The following is a 17,069-nucleotide window of genomic DNA, read 5'->3' on the forward strand; positions in this document are numbered from 1 at the left end:
TCTACAGACAGATATGGATTTATATCCTGTCTTAAGTAGTCACTGCTCCTTGCCCTCACTGTGTGAAATGTTCCGACTTGGCGTTACATAATTTTTGCTCATGGTCTTATTTTCTAAGTAACTAGCTCTTGGATATGACGATACAATATCAAAACATAACAATTGAATGAATTGCACATTTATGTATTCAAATGGTTTAAGTTGTATTATGTATACGAAGCCGTTGGACTAAAACATCCCAGTCAGTAGACCAGTTCCCATGGGAAAAGAGTAGATTTGATTTGCATAGTCTTTGCATCATGTGTCCAGACCCCCCCCCCCCCCCCCCCCCCCACGAGCGCGCAAGCACGTCTGTCTATATATACGCGTGTATATATCTATCTATAAATATACACTGACATACATGCACATGCATAAATAAGGCGATTCTATTGGTGTGGGTTCTACGTTATACGTCGGTGTGTGTGTGTGTTCCCGTATCGTAGTGCTGCAGTAATGAGCCTGGGCAGCCGTCCCGGCTCCGGTATTAAACGCACATCTCCCTCCCTTAAAAGGCAGTAAAGCATGTTGGAAGGCAGTGAAATGTTTACAGCGCTGCGGTCGGCTCCTGCAGCATGCCTGGCCGTGGAGGATATTACTGCAGCTCGCAACCCTAATCACTCATCCTTGACCATCAATCAGCCCCCCACCCCACCCCCCCGTTCCCTATCTGCCTCTGCAGTGGCTGCACTGAAGTCCGCATCACAAGGACACATTTAATGCCTTCTCACACAGTGCTTGTAATGATGAACCCCAGTTAAATAGTTTCCCCATCATTGCTGGTTTGTGTCAGGTGGGGATCCATAAATATAGTATTGGGTGCTTTTGGTTTGTAACAAGCTGGTAGATGGTTGGGTATGATGACCGAAGGGTCTATCGACAATGTTTACTGTGAATAGATAGTATACAGCAGACTAGTAAAGATGGTGGATCAATATACGGTTAAATCCATGTTTTATATCCCAATACAAATAAACAATACAAAAATATATATACGCAAGAGTGTAGACAATATGCTTGCACACATACTTTTTCAAATGAACATAGGTTACCTCAGTGTGTACAAGGCAAAGACCCACAATTTTGAAACAGCAATACATTGGGTGATGAAACCTTTTGATGGCTTATTTTACCACTTTAACAGACTAGGTTAAGCAACACAATTTGGGTGTTTACTGTTATGTAAAGTAAATAAGAAAAGAGAACATGTCTAACATGAAATTATGAGTTTATTCTGGTACTGTGTAATCCAGCAATTTTGTCGTCGCTTAGTTTTTTGAAAAATGTACTTTTGGTATGTATTCTTGTACCAAGGTATCAAAGACACATGTGAGAATACATGACAACATATTAATCCCCAGCATTTGGTAACTATTAGTTCTTTCCTATAAGTTATTTAAAACCTTTCTCTTTCAAACTGTGAACTGAAACCTTAAAGACCCAGTCTTTCACATTAAATGTTATCTTTTTAAGGTTTTGTACCTTCCCAGACAAGCCAAGATGGGGTTATAATGTATCTTGGAGTGGCTGTGCCTATCAGCCCTATCTAAAGCTATGTGTTTTTGTTCAATAAGAACAAATAAAAGGCCTGGCATTGTTTATTAGTAATAGTAGAATAAGGGTCATTCCAGCGCCATTTGATATTTCTGTTTTACAAATACAGTTCTTGGTCTGCATAAAATGAAATGACTGAAATTATGAAACAATGTGTTGTCCATTTCATTGTTCTTATCTGTGAGCGTTTCATAGTCTTTGTCTTGAGGTACATGAGAAAGTGATGGCCAGCTCTCTGCCTCTGCCCCTTTATTAGGAAGTATGAAGGCACACACACACACACACACACACACACACACACACACACACACACACACACACACACACACACACACACACACACACACACACACACACACACACACACACACACACACACACACACACACGTACACGCACATATCGGCATGGACATACCCTTACATGCACGGATGTACAGAGAAAAACAATCACCAGGACTGTATAATGTGATATATGTCTGCATGCCCTCTTTGGTGGCCATAAAAGTTAATTAAAGAAAGGGATTTTTTTATTGTGCTCTGTTGCTCAAGCATAGAGCGGTAGCGCTAGGCAGCTGCTTAATAATAGTCTCCCCCAGAGCTGCTGCAGAGCCTCACTTCATTCAGCTGTCAATGGAGGGGTACACCTGAATAATAGCTCTGTGTGTGTGTGTGTGTGTGTGTGTGTGTGTGTGTGTGTGTGTGTGTGTGTGTGTGTGTGTGTGTGTGTGTGTGTGTGTGTGTGTGTGTGTGTGTGTGTGTGTGTGTGTGTGTGTGTAACGGAGAGATAGCACATGCGAACACATATGTGCTGCAGTAGTTGATTGATAGATGATTGCATATTCAATCCAACTCCTGGCTAGTGATGCCTTCATAGTGTTGTATTCTATTTATTTTATTGCTTCTGTTGAGTGCGATTGGTCCAGCAGGCATCATTTATAGTTGGATGCCAATTGCATGAGCTCAATCCACGAATGACGATTAAAGTTGAAACGATATACAACATTTGCATGACTTCCCTACGTACATGCTGTTTTCAAATTTACATAGTTTGCTATAGTGACATGTTGACAGTATTTCCAGTGTTGTACATATTTCTCTTCACAATAATGACAGAATTTGATTCGGGGAACTCAGGAAAAGTAACATGCTTTATAGTACCTGTGAGGTACTATAAAATTGTTTGAAGCAATTGAGAACAAACATAAACATACCATCATATGTCCCTTTAAATCTTGTAGCATGTTGAATGTAATTCAACCTACTCCATAGCCTGATATAAATAGCTGGATTGAGGTCGTTTTCAACACTTTGGCCTTCAAAGGCTTTGCAGCTCAAAAAACTTCTCAATAAAATGTGAAATGTAAATAAGGGCCTTTTTCTGCACTGCTTGGCCTTTATCAGTCTGCAGTATCTTTCTTATCAGGCCCTATGCTGTGTTACTCTTTCTATTGCAATCCTGCCTCCACTATAATGATATTTGTGCCGCTGTTCTCTAGGGTATTCTCAGAGGGTCCCAGGGGACTTCAGGGGGATTCTCTGATTTTGAACACTGGGACACAATTTATTCTCCTAGAAACAGCATAGGCCGCATTTTCTGAAATATAAAAAAGACGAAAAGATGCATATCTTTATTTACAAACGCTTTTGACGTACGCATCCATATTTTCACCTTATATGATTAATTGCTGATTTATTTATTGTATGATTTTAACTAGTCAGTGCCATCCCCTTCAGTTATTTGAGTGATGACCCAACAACCCAAATATATGATAAAATGTCATGTTATTATATGAGTTGATATGAAGTTGTCTGGCAAGTTTGTGACCATAACAGAAAGTGGAGTGCTATGTTTTAAATTGCAAACAAGGGCTTGCACATAAGAATACATCATGGGATTTTTTTGTTGCTGATACACTGCCATTTTGAGAGGACTCAAGAGAATTGTAGGACTGTAACATTTTAAATCAACATAAATATACCTTAACCATATATGCAATGTGGTTTTGCCACGTCTCGCAGGAGAAACGCTGTGGCAGTTTCAAATACAAACATGGCTCACCATAGCAACTCATTATTTCATGACTAATAACTAAACCACAACCAAAAATCCTTTACTACCAGCATAATAACTGACCTTCCAATGCCCTTATGCTCCCAAAATGGAAATGGTCATTGCGTGACGTTACATTGTACAAGCCCTGTATACTATTAAGAAATCTGATGGCCTTGAGGCTGTATCCTCAGCTATCCTTCATATTTTTTTAACATATTGACATATTGATCAAATGCAGGATTTTTCTAATATAATAATACAGTCCAAGATAACCAAGTCTAACAAGTATCTAATGGCAAACATTGCAGAGTAGGGAACCCGAATGGCCAGCACAAATTCAATACAGCCCTGGAGAAACGATCAGGTTAATGCCGTAGGGTTGTGTGTTTACACAGGACTAACAAATATACAAAACGGGATCACTCAATACTGAGTCTATGTGCAGGTATATTTGCACATACCAGGTAGCCTGTAAATGCAGCAAACAAAGAGCATACCATAGTGTGGGGAGATGTGTTTGGGAGGGATACGGGGAGCAGCCCGGCAACAGAAGAGGATGCATTAAGCAATTAAAGTTTGAGAGCTGCACAACCATTTGATGTGAGGATTGTATTCCCGCTGCTATTGCCGCCGATCACGAGAAAGCCGTGCAGAGAGAGAGACAGAGAGGGCAGAGCAGAGATGTTGTGCTGCACACGAGCACGCTACCCTGTGACAGTTTGTCACACACAATCACAGTCAACTGAGTACACACACCGATACACAGTGGATACATTACAAATCCCCTGTTCGGAGTCGACACGCTAATTGTGTGTATGCCCTCGGTAATTATGTGAGCCCTAATGAGATCCCCCAGAATGAGACGTTCCTCTGCAGACTCTGTGATTAACACGCCTCCACTTCAATGAGCGCATGCATAGACTTGCACATATGTGTGCAAGTCTTTTGCATTTATAATTACATTTGCATTCATATTTCATTAGCAACAAAGGCTGCAACGTGTTGTGTGTGTTTTTTTTTCCCCCACTGGAATTGTGGGGCTAGGTTTGCAGCATTGCATGCAAGCTCATCCATGATTCATCTATTGCCTGAGCCGAGCTGCCACTGCTTTGCTCTTCAGAAGCATTTATCTGGCCTGTCCGTGGGAGATAAGCTAAAATACTGCAGCTAGGATACAGTATGGATGAAGAAAGGGGCGAGATATGGAAAGGAAAACAGTGGGATGATGGATCAGTGTAAGCCTTTGATTGATTGTGTGTGTGTGTGTGTGTGTGTGTGTGTGTGTGTGTGTGTGTGTGTGTGTGTGTGTGTGTGTGTGTGTGTGTGTGTGTGTGTGTGTGTGTGTGTGTGTGTGTGTGTGCGCGCGCGTGTGCGTGTCATGTGTTAGATCAGCATGTGTGATAGGCATGTTTTCTAGCCTGCGACTGCGGTCCCCCCTTACCCCTCCCATAACTTATTTATTTTATTTAGCTTTGCTTCGGAGGAACGAGGCGCCTGTGTGTTCCTTTTCAGCCCTCTCTCGCCACACTTCTTCCTGAGCCCTGATGAATGGTAATTTATGCAGCATGGCTGCCACAAAGCCACCAGGGAGGGGGAGGGGGACCTCTCCCTTGATTACCAGCAGTGAGATTCGGGGAAGGGGATGTGGGAGGCTGTGGGAGGATGTGGGAGGCTGGGGGGAGGCTGGGGGTGGGGGAGCTGACCTGGACAGACACCTCATTTAATTTAATACATTTGAGCGCGCAGCAGTAGGGAGCGGCTGCAGGGAGCGACGGCGAGGGAGGGAGATAATCAAGAAACCGGGCCCTTATAAATGTGCGCTGAGATGACATGGAAGAGATTGGATTTGGAAACGAGGAGCAAAGAAGAGCAAAGCCGAGCGCAGCAGGATTGATTGATTCCATTCAAGTGATTGCACCGCTGATAAGAAATGAGTTTTTTTTTCCCTGAGAGGGAGAGGGATCGGATGATATTTTATTTTTATTTAAGTTTTTATTGCCACACCTATTCCTTACTCAGCAAACTGGGCGCACAGAGTCGACGACTTGCAGAAATAAATAACAACATATTCCTTGTTATGTGGTGGAAAGTGCTTAAAAAAGTCATCAGATTGTAGACTTGACGCAGCAAAAGGCTTGTGACCAAAATGTCTCCCCCGTCAGTGTATTTTATCTGATGTACTGTATATACACTGGAGTATATTTCTAATATAGAACATCTCCATCAGATGTGCTGTATTATACTGCAGTGTACCTGAAGTACATTTCTAAAAAATAAGTATACAGTACAGTAGACTTATACTTGAAGTACATTTTGTACATTTGAACTATCTACTTTAAACCTGCAATCAGAGATTATACAGAACACCAAATTATTTGTTAGAACTTAAAAGTGAAATAGTTAAATTGTGCTATGCATATTAATAAAACTATCAATGTGAAAAATTGAGGTTCATTGTATCTTTATTGGCCGTTTTCATGTGTGTTGGATCACTGTTCAGTACTCAATTACAATGTATTGTTAGTACAATTTGTGTTTATATTCTTTTATATTCTATTATTCATTCACATGTCAGCCAGTGTTAAAACCTATTTTACCAGTATGTATTTGCAAGGACTTTCAGGGTAGGACACGCTAACGTGGCACATGCAACCCTTGATTACTGAAGACCATGCCACACCTAAGACTAGACCCAGTGGTGTGTCCATCCAGACTCATTGAGTTGGGGTGTGTCCGAGGAGTGGGCGACTGCAGAATAGCCTTCGCAAAGTGGTCCAGCAAATGTATATGTCACGTCGTAAACATAATTGTATTAATATGACAGATTTAGTAGGGGTTGCCAATCGCAACATAATTTATTTATTTGACTTTTCCTTTTTTGGGGGGGGGGGAGGGATGGGCCACAGCTGGCCCCCTGTTGGACACGCTCCTGCCCTGCAGAGCTAATCGCCGTGTCACCCAGTTGCCCCCATAGTTTCTGCTGCTCTGCGTGGTTGTAAGGTGATACCTGCATGGTTCCCTTGAAGATGAGCAGAGCCCATGCAGGGACTGTCCCTCAACCCCCAGTGTGACAAATGGCAGGAAATCAGGGGCGCAGCCATTACGAGCTGATTATGAAATCCCTCTGTCTACAAGACTGAGACATGTCTCTGCCCTCTGAATAGTTAAATGTGATTAAAGCAAACAAACGTAAAGCATTATTGGATTAGTTAGAAGGACATGGAGTCTTTGGGGCTGATAATCTCCTCGTTTTTTAATGAAATGCCGCTTGAAATTAACATTGCTTTGGCTAATTTGATTTAACATTGCCTCAAGAAATGTCAAACAGCCCTCAGTTTACTGCAAACCGTTGGGAGATCCTTGTCAGGCAGGAAAGAAAAAACTGGAGGGAGATGGACATGTCCATGTGTTTGACCAAGTTCAGACACAGGATTGAAAGCAAACACTTTGAGATAGGACAGGAGATTTGAGAATGTACCGAAGAAGCACAAAAAAAAAAGATCTGTCTTTGGATTCAACCCAGTCACTGTGTTTCTATGGGTCTGTTTTTAAAAAGGAGACCACTTGCCGTTTGTGTGTGTGTGCGTGTGTGTATGTGTGTGTGTGTGTGTGTCTGGCATGAGTTTTATAATGAATATGCTTGTCCAACAGAAGTGCTGAACTGAGGCCCTGCTGGTGTGTGTAATTGGCAGCGGGTGTTGCATTGTTGTTGAAAATAATCCTGTCAGCATAATCCACCGTTGTAGGGTTCATTAATTGCATTTAAGATTGGATGCAATCTAGCTGATTCAGGGGCCCGGTTCTGAGCCTTCTCCAGGCTCCCGAGCACAAAGACCTTGTCACTTCAAAGGTTAAAGGGTCTAGCTAAGCGTGTGTTCAGATTTTTTATTTAAATTGCCACTGCCTTTTTTCATCACGATTCAACAGCAACGCCTTCAGATTGTGTTTGCAGCAGCAGAAGCAGCAACTGAATGGAAAATCTTCTGCCATCAGCATCACATCTATGCACGGCAACTGGGGAAGACAATTTGGTACCAGTAGTTGGTATATTAGCATATGTGAGAGTATTGTCTATTCTAACTCTTTTCAAATATCCTCAATATCTTAGATAAAAATGCTTTGTTTTACAATGTCCACAATCTAAAACAAATTGATCTTAAAAGCATACATGCCGTGTTGCACCATTGTGCGACACTGAACTGGGTTACACACGATATGTCTCTATGATAAGTCCATAAGGAATATAGAAAGAGAACGTGGCTAGATGACCACACTTGCACACTTGAAGTGTATTCATATAGTGAGTTGGTACTTGGAGAAGCCCAAGCACCCTTTCCCCTAATAGAAACACTCCTTTTCCCACGCTGCCCTGCCTTTTGAATTACATCCCCTTTTTTTATTTTCTTGAATTAAACTTTAGGAAATCCATTTGTGGTGACCTCTGCAGCTTTGGCAGTTGAAGACATGGCCACTTAAAACCAGGGGTCACCCAACACTTGTTTTATAGCTACTCAGAGTGCCCAAGTGAATGTGTATTTGCCCTGACTGGCGATAAATATAAGCTGGCCCAGTGTAGTGCCTTTGCTTAATGTTTTAAAGGGACACCTCTTCCATGTTCTCTGCTGTTAGAAGCATCTTTTTCTGATTGGCTGGGGAGAACTCTGTATGAATAGCATATGCCAAGGTAGTTGTATCTATTCATGTTGATTTAGAATTATTGTAATCCTGTACAGCCTTGCTCAGTTGTATTAAAAATTACTCAGCTCTCGGAACAATTTTACATGCACCGTCCGTCCCCCCCGGCCCATCTTTACCTTTGAGCAAATGCACTAAAAGGCTGCGGTTGAGCGGCTCTGAGACTTCCTTCCAGGATGAAGGTTTCCCCTGTGAAGTGTGTCACTGGGGACCAGGGGGTCACGGCCTTCAGAACATTTGACTGAGCTCATCAGCTGCAGGGAGGAGCAGACTGAGTCCTTCAGACTGCCATACCAGATGTGAGGATATAGCTTCACTTCAGAAGGGTCATTATTGTTGTACAGGAAATCACCATGGAGGGGGGTGTGGGGAAGGGGGGGGGGGGGGGGTGAGAGGCACCACCTGCTCTCTATTCACACAGGCTTCTTTCATTAACATTGGTGCTTTTACTTGCAGAGAGGCACACACTTGGGTGATGCGTGCATGCATACACTCTCTCTATCACACACAGACACACGCACAGACCCACACACAGAATTAAAATGTCGAATAGTGGTATATTGTCGTAATGATTTTTGTCAGTTAGCCAAGTCTTGGGAATCTGGAGAACCTTAAAATAAAACGTCAGTTTTTCCTGCTCTTACCTGTCTCTGCACACGGCATCTTTTTTGTCTATTCACACAAGTATTTGTACATAGTCGTGTGTTTTTGCTTATAGTTTTGTTCTTTCAGGCATAGCTGTCTCTTTACCCCCCCTCCTCCCTTCTCTAGCTGGTGGCGGTAGAATGGGACTTACCATGCTATTCACGTTTAAGTCAGAGTGTGTTGCTATGGTGGTTGCTAGGGAGTTAGTCGAGAGTGACGTGAGGAGTCTGAATATTAAAGGTGTCCTTCTGATGCACAGGCTTTTGAAGATGCTTGCTGTGCAATCACCACCTATACTTGGCCTTCCATTATCACAACTTACCTCTGATTACATTATTGCACAAATAATTGCATACAAACGTATTGAAGGCAAGTGGAGTAAAGAAAGATATGCACACAATAGTGTGTGTGTGTGTGTGTGTGTGTGTGTGTGTGTGTGTGTGTGTGTGTGTGTGTGTGTGTGTGTGTGTGTGTGTGTGTGTGTGTGTGTGTGTGTGTGTGTGTGTCATGTCCGGCTGTGGAGTAATATAGCTGTTCAGATCTGAATGTTAATGGATGCTTATTGTTAATTAATCTACCAAGGCAAAGCCAATGTGTGCATCTCAGTCCCCAAAATTGTTCTTTGGCAAAATGGCTGCAATTAAAAATATTTATATTATGTTACAACATGTATGATTGTTTCTCCCTGAGATAAAATGATAGCAATATCTTGTTTATAGCTGTAATTTCTACCGAGTCTTTGAATAGGGTTGCAGGATATGGATGTGGTCAATGTCTTGCTTGACGCCAAGCAATCATCGGATTGACGACAGATAGGCATGGAACTGCTCCATGGGGGTTGCAGATATGGAATAGCATGCAGTAGTAGCATTAGCCTATTGTCATAGGTCTTGAAGATTCAGGTTAGCTGTCGCCGCAGCACGAACTAAGGAAAGGTAGAAATACTTTAGTGGTCAACATCATGAATGTACAAGTCACCAGTTGAAGGTTGTAGTCTGCCTACACTCAAAGATAAATCATGGCTGCAGAGGGTGGTTGGTTGTGTGGAAATTATATTTCTCTGCCTTGACAAATTATATCTGTTTTGTCCCGGAGCAATTGGCGATCCTTGACATGAACCCTGACACAAGGGTGAATATGCAGAAATCCTACTTCTGGGTTGTCACAGGCCCGACCAGGCATGATTAATCATAGTTATTCAACTAAAGGTTAAGCATTGTTCAAATCAACTCCGGTAATAAATAAAGATGACAACCCTCAATGATTTGAAGGCATAAAAGTTAGTAAGAAGTATAAAGAAAGAAATTCCAAAATAAAAAGTTAGTAAGTTGAAGCAACCTTAAAATGTAATCTTTTCCCACAAAGAAGAAACTGGCAGCTGCTTTACATGGGTGTTTTATTCAAACTTGATGTGACATCGGAATATGGCCCTTCGTGCTCATAAATTCAGCGTAACTGGCCCGGCCCAGGGACTGCTTACAAGAGGGGGGCAATTTCATGTATAGCCTTTTCCTACCAAAATTAGCTTGTATATCTTGTGTGTCACATTCAACATCATGAATGCCTGGAAAACATGGTTGATAAACAGGAAGCTACATCGATGCCAATCAAAATGCTGCAGTGGTTATTTCTTTTGTATATCTTTTAATTATTCAGTCTCTCAAACTCTGTTCAAAGAACAGCAACGGCTTTGCGTGTTGTTCCTGTCTATTTATGTAGCAACGCCCTGAAATTCAATGAGCATTAATAGCAGCGGTGGCGGTGGAAAAAGAGGCGAAAAATTTGTGCGATCACCATTTCCGCCGATCAGAGTGGGAGCCGATAAATACCGCAGATACTGCAGAGTAATTTTCCCAGGGATTGAATACCGATTGTAACCTTTCCCATTGAAGGAAAAAAAACAGTTGTTAGTGGGTAATAGTGGGTTTTTAGGTACAGTGGGAAATGGGCTTTACAGGGGGGGTAATTAGAGGCACTGTATGAACTAGATGGCCATCAAAGAGATTGGCGTTCAAGCAGGCATTCAGAGGCAGAATGGCATAACCCAACCAGCATGCCAGGGAAGATACAGTACAATTTGAAGCCATGACTGATTACGGATCATGCGGAGTAGAGTTTATGTAGAACTGTTTGTCTGCTGACCCCTCTTTAGTCTACTTCTCTCATATAGTGTGAATCTGTTGGACATTTCTACTTTGTTTGTCATTTTGGTGCCCCAACATATGTAACAGCCACCTAGTGATCAATATCTTTATAAATCAATGTCAATTCATAGTGATATGGGGTTAAGATATGTGTTTGTATTTGGGGAAAATAAAATATATACTCTATATGAAGGCACATTCAGAGCTATTATCCTGTTATTTAAAACAGAATACCAAAGTATTGACCAAATATCAGTGATATTAGTTATTTCTGATTGAAAGTTCACCTGTTATTTACCGCCTTGAATTCTGTGTGTGTGACTGCATGAGATGCGGGCCTGTTTAGCTTGTGCCAATCAATATCCGCCTAAATGATAATAGCAGTTCCGGACTCAAGAGCTCAAGGCCTGGGGAGAAAACGTCCCTACCCTCCCCATCCTCCCCCCTACATCTCACACCGCAGCCTCCAGCTCAGGCAGCCATCACAAAAACCTCAGGCAGGCTAGTTAGCCCCTGAGAAAAACAAGAGCCCCAACGATCAATAACTTTAGTCTTGTCTGCCTAATTGCTCATTGGTTGACATTGGCGCCAAGCTATATGTAAGTGCATGTTCCCTCGAGTGAAAGGCTCCTTCTCCATTTCCAGCACGTCTTGGCTGATGTTGGGCTTTCCACCCTTCACTCCTCCAGTACCTCGTTTTCTCTCGCCACCGTACACCCCTGTTTTGGAACGGGGAGAAGCTGACCTGCTTGGCTTTATCCTAGCTATCTCGGTCGGGAATGCTACCGTGCAGAGACTGCACTTCCGCCAGGCCCGTGACTCCCAAGGCACTCAGGTAAATATCCGGGATTAAAGACAAAGCCGGAAGATTAGCCAGTCACTTTTGCAAATTCCAATGAGCGCTCAGGAATGAGCCGGGGTCATTTGCAGTTTTTGGACCGGTTATTATACAATTCCAGGCAGGCAGACAAGCTATTTGAGCACCGGGCAGGATGTTGATAGGAACATATTGATTGTGCTCGTTGTAAATTATGTGAATAGATAAAAGCGTGAGAGTGCATATATATTAAGCAATTATGCGCTCAGGTGCTAATGTAAAAAAAATCTGCTGAATAAATATGAAATATGCCTCTATCAGCATTCAGTGTCGTCCCCTTGACACTGGTCATTTGAGATGATAATTGCAATAGCGTGTTTGTCTCTGACGAGACGAGATATTGTGATGGCTCTTCTCAACCAAGATTTAAATGTGCTATTGATCAGCGGGTGGCTCAGCTGAAATCAGACAGCAGTACAGCCCTCCCCCCCACCTCCCGCACACTTGAATATAGTTCTGCTTTTGTTTTCCTTGTTCTAATGAAGAAAAATCTTTAGAACCTATGCAGTGAATCATGTCTAAGCATGTCGCTAAACAAATGAAGCATGTTTGTGTTCCGTTTCTCTATTTTCTTTGCAGTAGTAGTAGTGTGTGCTAATGCCATGATTTAAATGAAGTATTGATCAGTTTAGGAGGGGAGAATAGAGAGAGAGGCAGCGATTGTGAGGGAAAGAAAGCCAGACCAGGGTTATCGGTGGGGATCGCATACAGAAAGAGAAAGCGAGGGGATGAGCCGCGTTTTATGCGATTCCGTGAAATGGATTCCCGCATAATGTTTTTTTTTTAATGCAGGAATATTCGGCATGCTATTCATTTTACTTTTAAAGTGGTAAAACTGGACATGGGAGTGCTGGCAATGCTTGTGAATGGGACAGAAATGAGGTTTGCTTTGATGGACACGTGGAATATTTGACGGCCCGTTTGCAGATGTTTTGACCATCGGTGACTGTCCGGGTTGGTGATTATTGGTTATTGGGTTATTATTTATTGTGTAACGAGGGCAGCGGCAGTCATCCGCAACGGGGACTGGAGCAGTCTACACTGTTTGTCCATGTTGACGAGGGTCTGGATCTGTTTAGCTTCCTCTGTTGTTCCTTTCTCCCTCATCCTAAATTCACCTTCTTTCCTCCTCTCCCTCAATCTTTGTCCCTAACTCCCCCACCCATTCTAACCCTCCCTCACCTGTAATGTATGAACGCAAGTTGGTTCACTAATTAAAGGCGTGTTTGATAGTGTTCTGCTCAGCGTTGGTGAGTTAGCGTTGTATGTGTAAAGAATATGCTATCAATATGCTACTTGCTTCTCTTAAGGTATTTGTGGTATATTTTCTATCGTTCATGTGTTTTATATTTTCAAAAATCTAATGTTCTGTCTAAGACCATGGCATGCATAATTCCAGTTTCGCCTTTTTTTTTTTTAGGAAGCATGTTCATTTTAATTGCATTATAATTAATATAGGGCAGATGGTTGATATTGATGGTTAGAGTTTATTATTACCTTGTCCAATAAATTACTAATCATGTATTTGGTAAACGAACTAATCAGTTAGTATTTATGTTTTACAATTTTATTGATTAATGTTTTATATATTTTTTGTGTTCATTAATTCTTTGTTATCACTGATGACAAGCTAGCACTCGGCTCTGAAAGACGCCAACACCATCTGTCCAGCTATCAGAAGGAGCTATGCTTGTTTGTCTTCCCTCAGCCAAACCAACCCCTGCAAACAGCAACATCCCTTTGTGTTGGATTGATTTTTCTCTCTCGCTCTTGCCGCCCTGGATGTTTTGGGAGTTTGATAGCCAGCATCCTGATGTCATGTGGGTGTCTGGGCTGCAGAGGAGACCACTGCTGTGGCTTTCCACCACTCCAGAGCCTGCTTAAAAGCAAAGCCCAGCAGGACCCAAAATCAGGTAAAGATCCCACCATCAGTTCCTGAGCCCTGCCTGCAGGCCCTGGTTTAGCACATACACTTGTGCACTGTCACAATAAATATCTTATTATTTTCAATGTTGTTGCTTTTGGGTTAGGGTCAGTTAGTGTTATCATACATAGTAATAGTTGTATGTGATTGGCAGGACTAATGGATGTCTGAAAACATATGCTCCGGCTATGATCTGTAGCTGGAAATGTACCCTTAAGGTTTGATTCTTTCAAACTTCAGAAATGGCTTATAAAAACTGGGTAGGTTTAAATCTATACACGCTAGTTTATGAGGTCAATCGCATAAACGTTGGGTATGACACATAGTCGGACAGATGATTATATTTTTTCTCCAGGCCTTGGGATGATTGTGCCCATGGGGCAAAACCTGTGTCATCTGTGGTTGGAATACCCACACTGCCGCTCCTTCCTTCACCTTCCTTTCAGCACTCTACCTCCTTCACCATCCATCACTGCTTCGTCTTTTCTTATGCATGTGTTACGTGATGATAACAAGTCGGACAGTGTTAAGTCCTAGATAAAGCGTTTTGTTCAGTCGGTGTAGTTATTTCAACTTTGTCTTTATTTCCTGTTCCTGCACTTATTTAAGCTTGTGAGCTCAATACAAAACAGTTTTCTCAGTGTGATTCTACGGCAACAGTAGAACAACAGTGAACTTAGAACAGACATTCATGAGGATGGACGATTGAATGTCGTCAACTTACCCAACAGGCACACATAGTTGAGGTCAAATGTGTAAGCATACATTGCGTGCAGTTCTACAATGCATGTGTTGTAAGTGTTGGCCTAGTATTGCATTGCTTCACAATAGTGCTGTCGTCAACTGATTCTCACGCAATGCCCACCCCCCCCCCCCCCTTCACATGCAGGGTCAGAAGACCATCCAATGCAGGTGGGAGAAGAGAGTGATTCTATCCTGGATTGTATGCCGCAGCAGAGGTCAGAGGTCAGCCTAACTTCAATGTCTTCACCTCCATCCCTACATGTGATTATTCTTAGTGAGTAAGTGAGCGTGTGTTCATGCATCTCTTTCTTTGCTCATCTAACAGTGCACAATACATTTATTTGTGCACTGTGTATATTATTGTTTGTATAGACGTTCATCGATAAAGCCGTATTATGGGCTGTGAAATTGCTCTTTTTTTGTAGGTTGCAAGCAACTAATAATGCTGAAACCAAAAGGAATGGTTTCTCCGATCTTACCAAGCTATTTTGTTCTTCTGTGTGTCTGTGTGTCTTGTGTGTGTGCATTTGTACATGTGCCTGTGTGTTGTTGGTATGGGGCTGTCTTACAGGTGGAGAGGTGGGCAGCAAAGTAGTGGCAGATACCTTAGAAGCGGTTGGAGGAGTGGTGTGGAGGACCAAAGACGTTGAAGACACAGAGGTCTGCAGAGGTAATTGAGGGCCAGTACAGGGCACAGCATCCCAACTAGAGGAGGAAGGAACTGCTGCTGAAAGGGGGATAAGGAGACTATGTAGTGGGTTCAGAACTGCGCGAGCAACTGCCTATCTGTTGTTGGGGATGGCATGCTTTATGAGACAATATGAAAAAATTACCATTTTGATGTATTATAATGTCGTATGAGTCATGATGTCACTGGGAAAGTGATTACATTTACTAACATGTTGTTGAGAGAAAGGTAAAAAATGTCAAGCTGGTAGAATGTCTAGACGGTTCAATCTGCAGGGTTCCAATCACATTTCACCGTGTTGATTCTTGTAGGGCCTCATGTATGGTATTGGGGCTGCATTTTCAGACGGTCCATTTCAAAAGCCTGGCAAATTTATGTGTCCTTTCTTAGTAAAAACATACCATCGAGAATATGGTCTCACGTCAGTCGCAAAGTATTTCATGCTTTCTGTGGAGTTTATTTAGTTTCGGAGTACTATAAACGTTGATATAAATGACTTGGCTAGCATTCTTAGTGTCTGGGCAACACATAATATAGTTGAACGATATACCTCATAAATAATTGGTTACGCTCCCTAGGACCACTGCATTGCTAAGGATAAGATCAAAGCTGTAAGCTTTTGGTGTCTAAAACTCAGCTGATCCCACGCTCACATGAGATTGTCAGAGAATGGCATATTTCCAGCCGTGTTCAGTCAACAAGCTGTGCTTTCATTTCAACACATTATTTTTCAGTGCTATTTCTTGGCCCCCACACCTTTCAGACTTGCCTTACCTCGACTCCCTCAGTGCCTTATGTCAATTTAAAAAGTGGCCCCAGCCCGGCATGTCTCTCCAGACTAGATCTGCAGCGGGACTACAACACGTTGTTATTGTTATTCACCGGAGGTTAGGTAAATTGTGTGGGAGCGAGTGGATGGGATGATTGTGTGTTTTGCCTGTGTGTGTGTGATGTGTATTTGTGTTTGAATGGGAGTGTGTCTGCTTGCAGCACAGACGTGGTTGGTTTATGCATGCAAAGTGTACGTCTGTGTTTGTTGATGCTTTGGCATCGGTGTGTGTATGAGTGTGTGTGTGTGTGTGTGTGTTGCGTGCTATTCTACTGCTCTCCCTGCATGTCACCTTTGTTGACTTTGTCTCTCTCTCTCTCTCTCTCTCTCTCTCTCTCTCTCTCTCTCTCTCTCTCTCATCTACAACGCAGTGCTTTCTGCTTTAATGACGCATATATCCTATCTCCAGTTGCTGGATAATCCGGGCAGTGCTGGCTCAGGAACAAATGACTTCTTCCAGACACCAGACGAGAGCGGGAGAGTGAGGAAGGTGGTCCGTGGGATGGGAAAGATGCCTCAATGAGACAATATGTAGAGAACATGGGCCTCATTTCTATGCACATTCACGGCACACACACACACACACACACACACACACACACACACACACACACACACACACACACACACACACACACACACACACACACACAAACATTTGTTTGCTAGCATTTAATTGTGCTTGGAAAGTTAGAAATCAAAATAAATGATTAAATTAACCTCAGTTTTTTTTCAAAAGTTACAAACATACCAACGTTTCTGACACACAAGAAGGCATTTATCTATGTTTGAAAAGTCAAACAATATAGTTATAGTGTGTTGTCAATTTGTATGGTCATTAAGATCAATACTTCATGTCATATTCATATTCAGAT

The 17,069-nt window shown here is 42.3% G+C and overlaps 1 protein-coding gene across 1 annotated transcript in view; it reads left to right on the forward strand.

Moving 5' to 3' along the window:
• Positions 1 to 11,739: 11,739 nt before the first annotated feature.
• LOC132472418 (uncharacterized) overlaps positions 11,740 to 17,069 on the forward strand; it is a 42,810-nt gene continuing 37,480 nt past the window's right edge. The window contains exons 1-4 of the mRNA XM_060072022.1: positions 11,740 to 11,967; positions 13,718 to 13,922; positions 14,823 to 14,951; positions 15,249 to 15,347. Coding sequence (XP_059928005.1) covers positions 11,740 to 11,967; positions 13,718 to 13,922; positions 14,823 to 14,951; positions 15,249 to 15,347 — 661 coding nt within the window. The remainder of the gene's footprint in view (positions 11,968 to 13,717; positions 13,923 to 14,822; positions 14,952 to 15,248; positions 15,348 to 17,069) is intronic.

Source organism: Gadus macrocephalus, chromosome 14 (genome assembly GCF_031168955.1).
Source record: "Gadus macrocephalus chromosome 14, ASM3116895v1".
In the NCBI taxonomy this organism is placed as follows: Eukaryota; Metazoa; Chordata; class Actinopteri; order Gadiformes; family Gadidae; genus Gadus; species Gadus macrocephalus.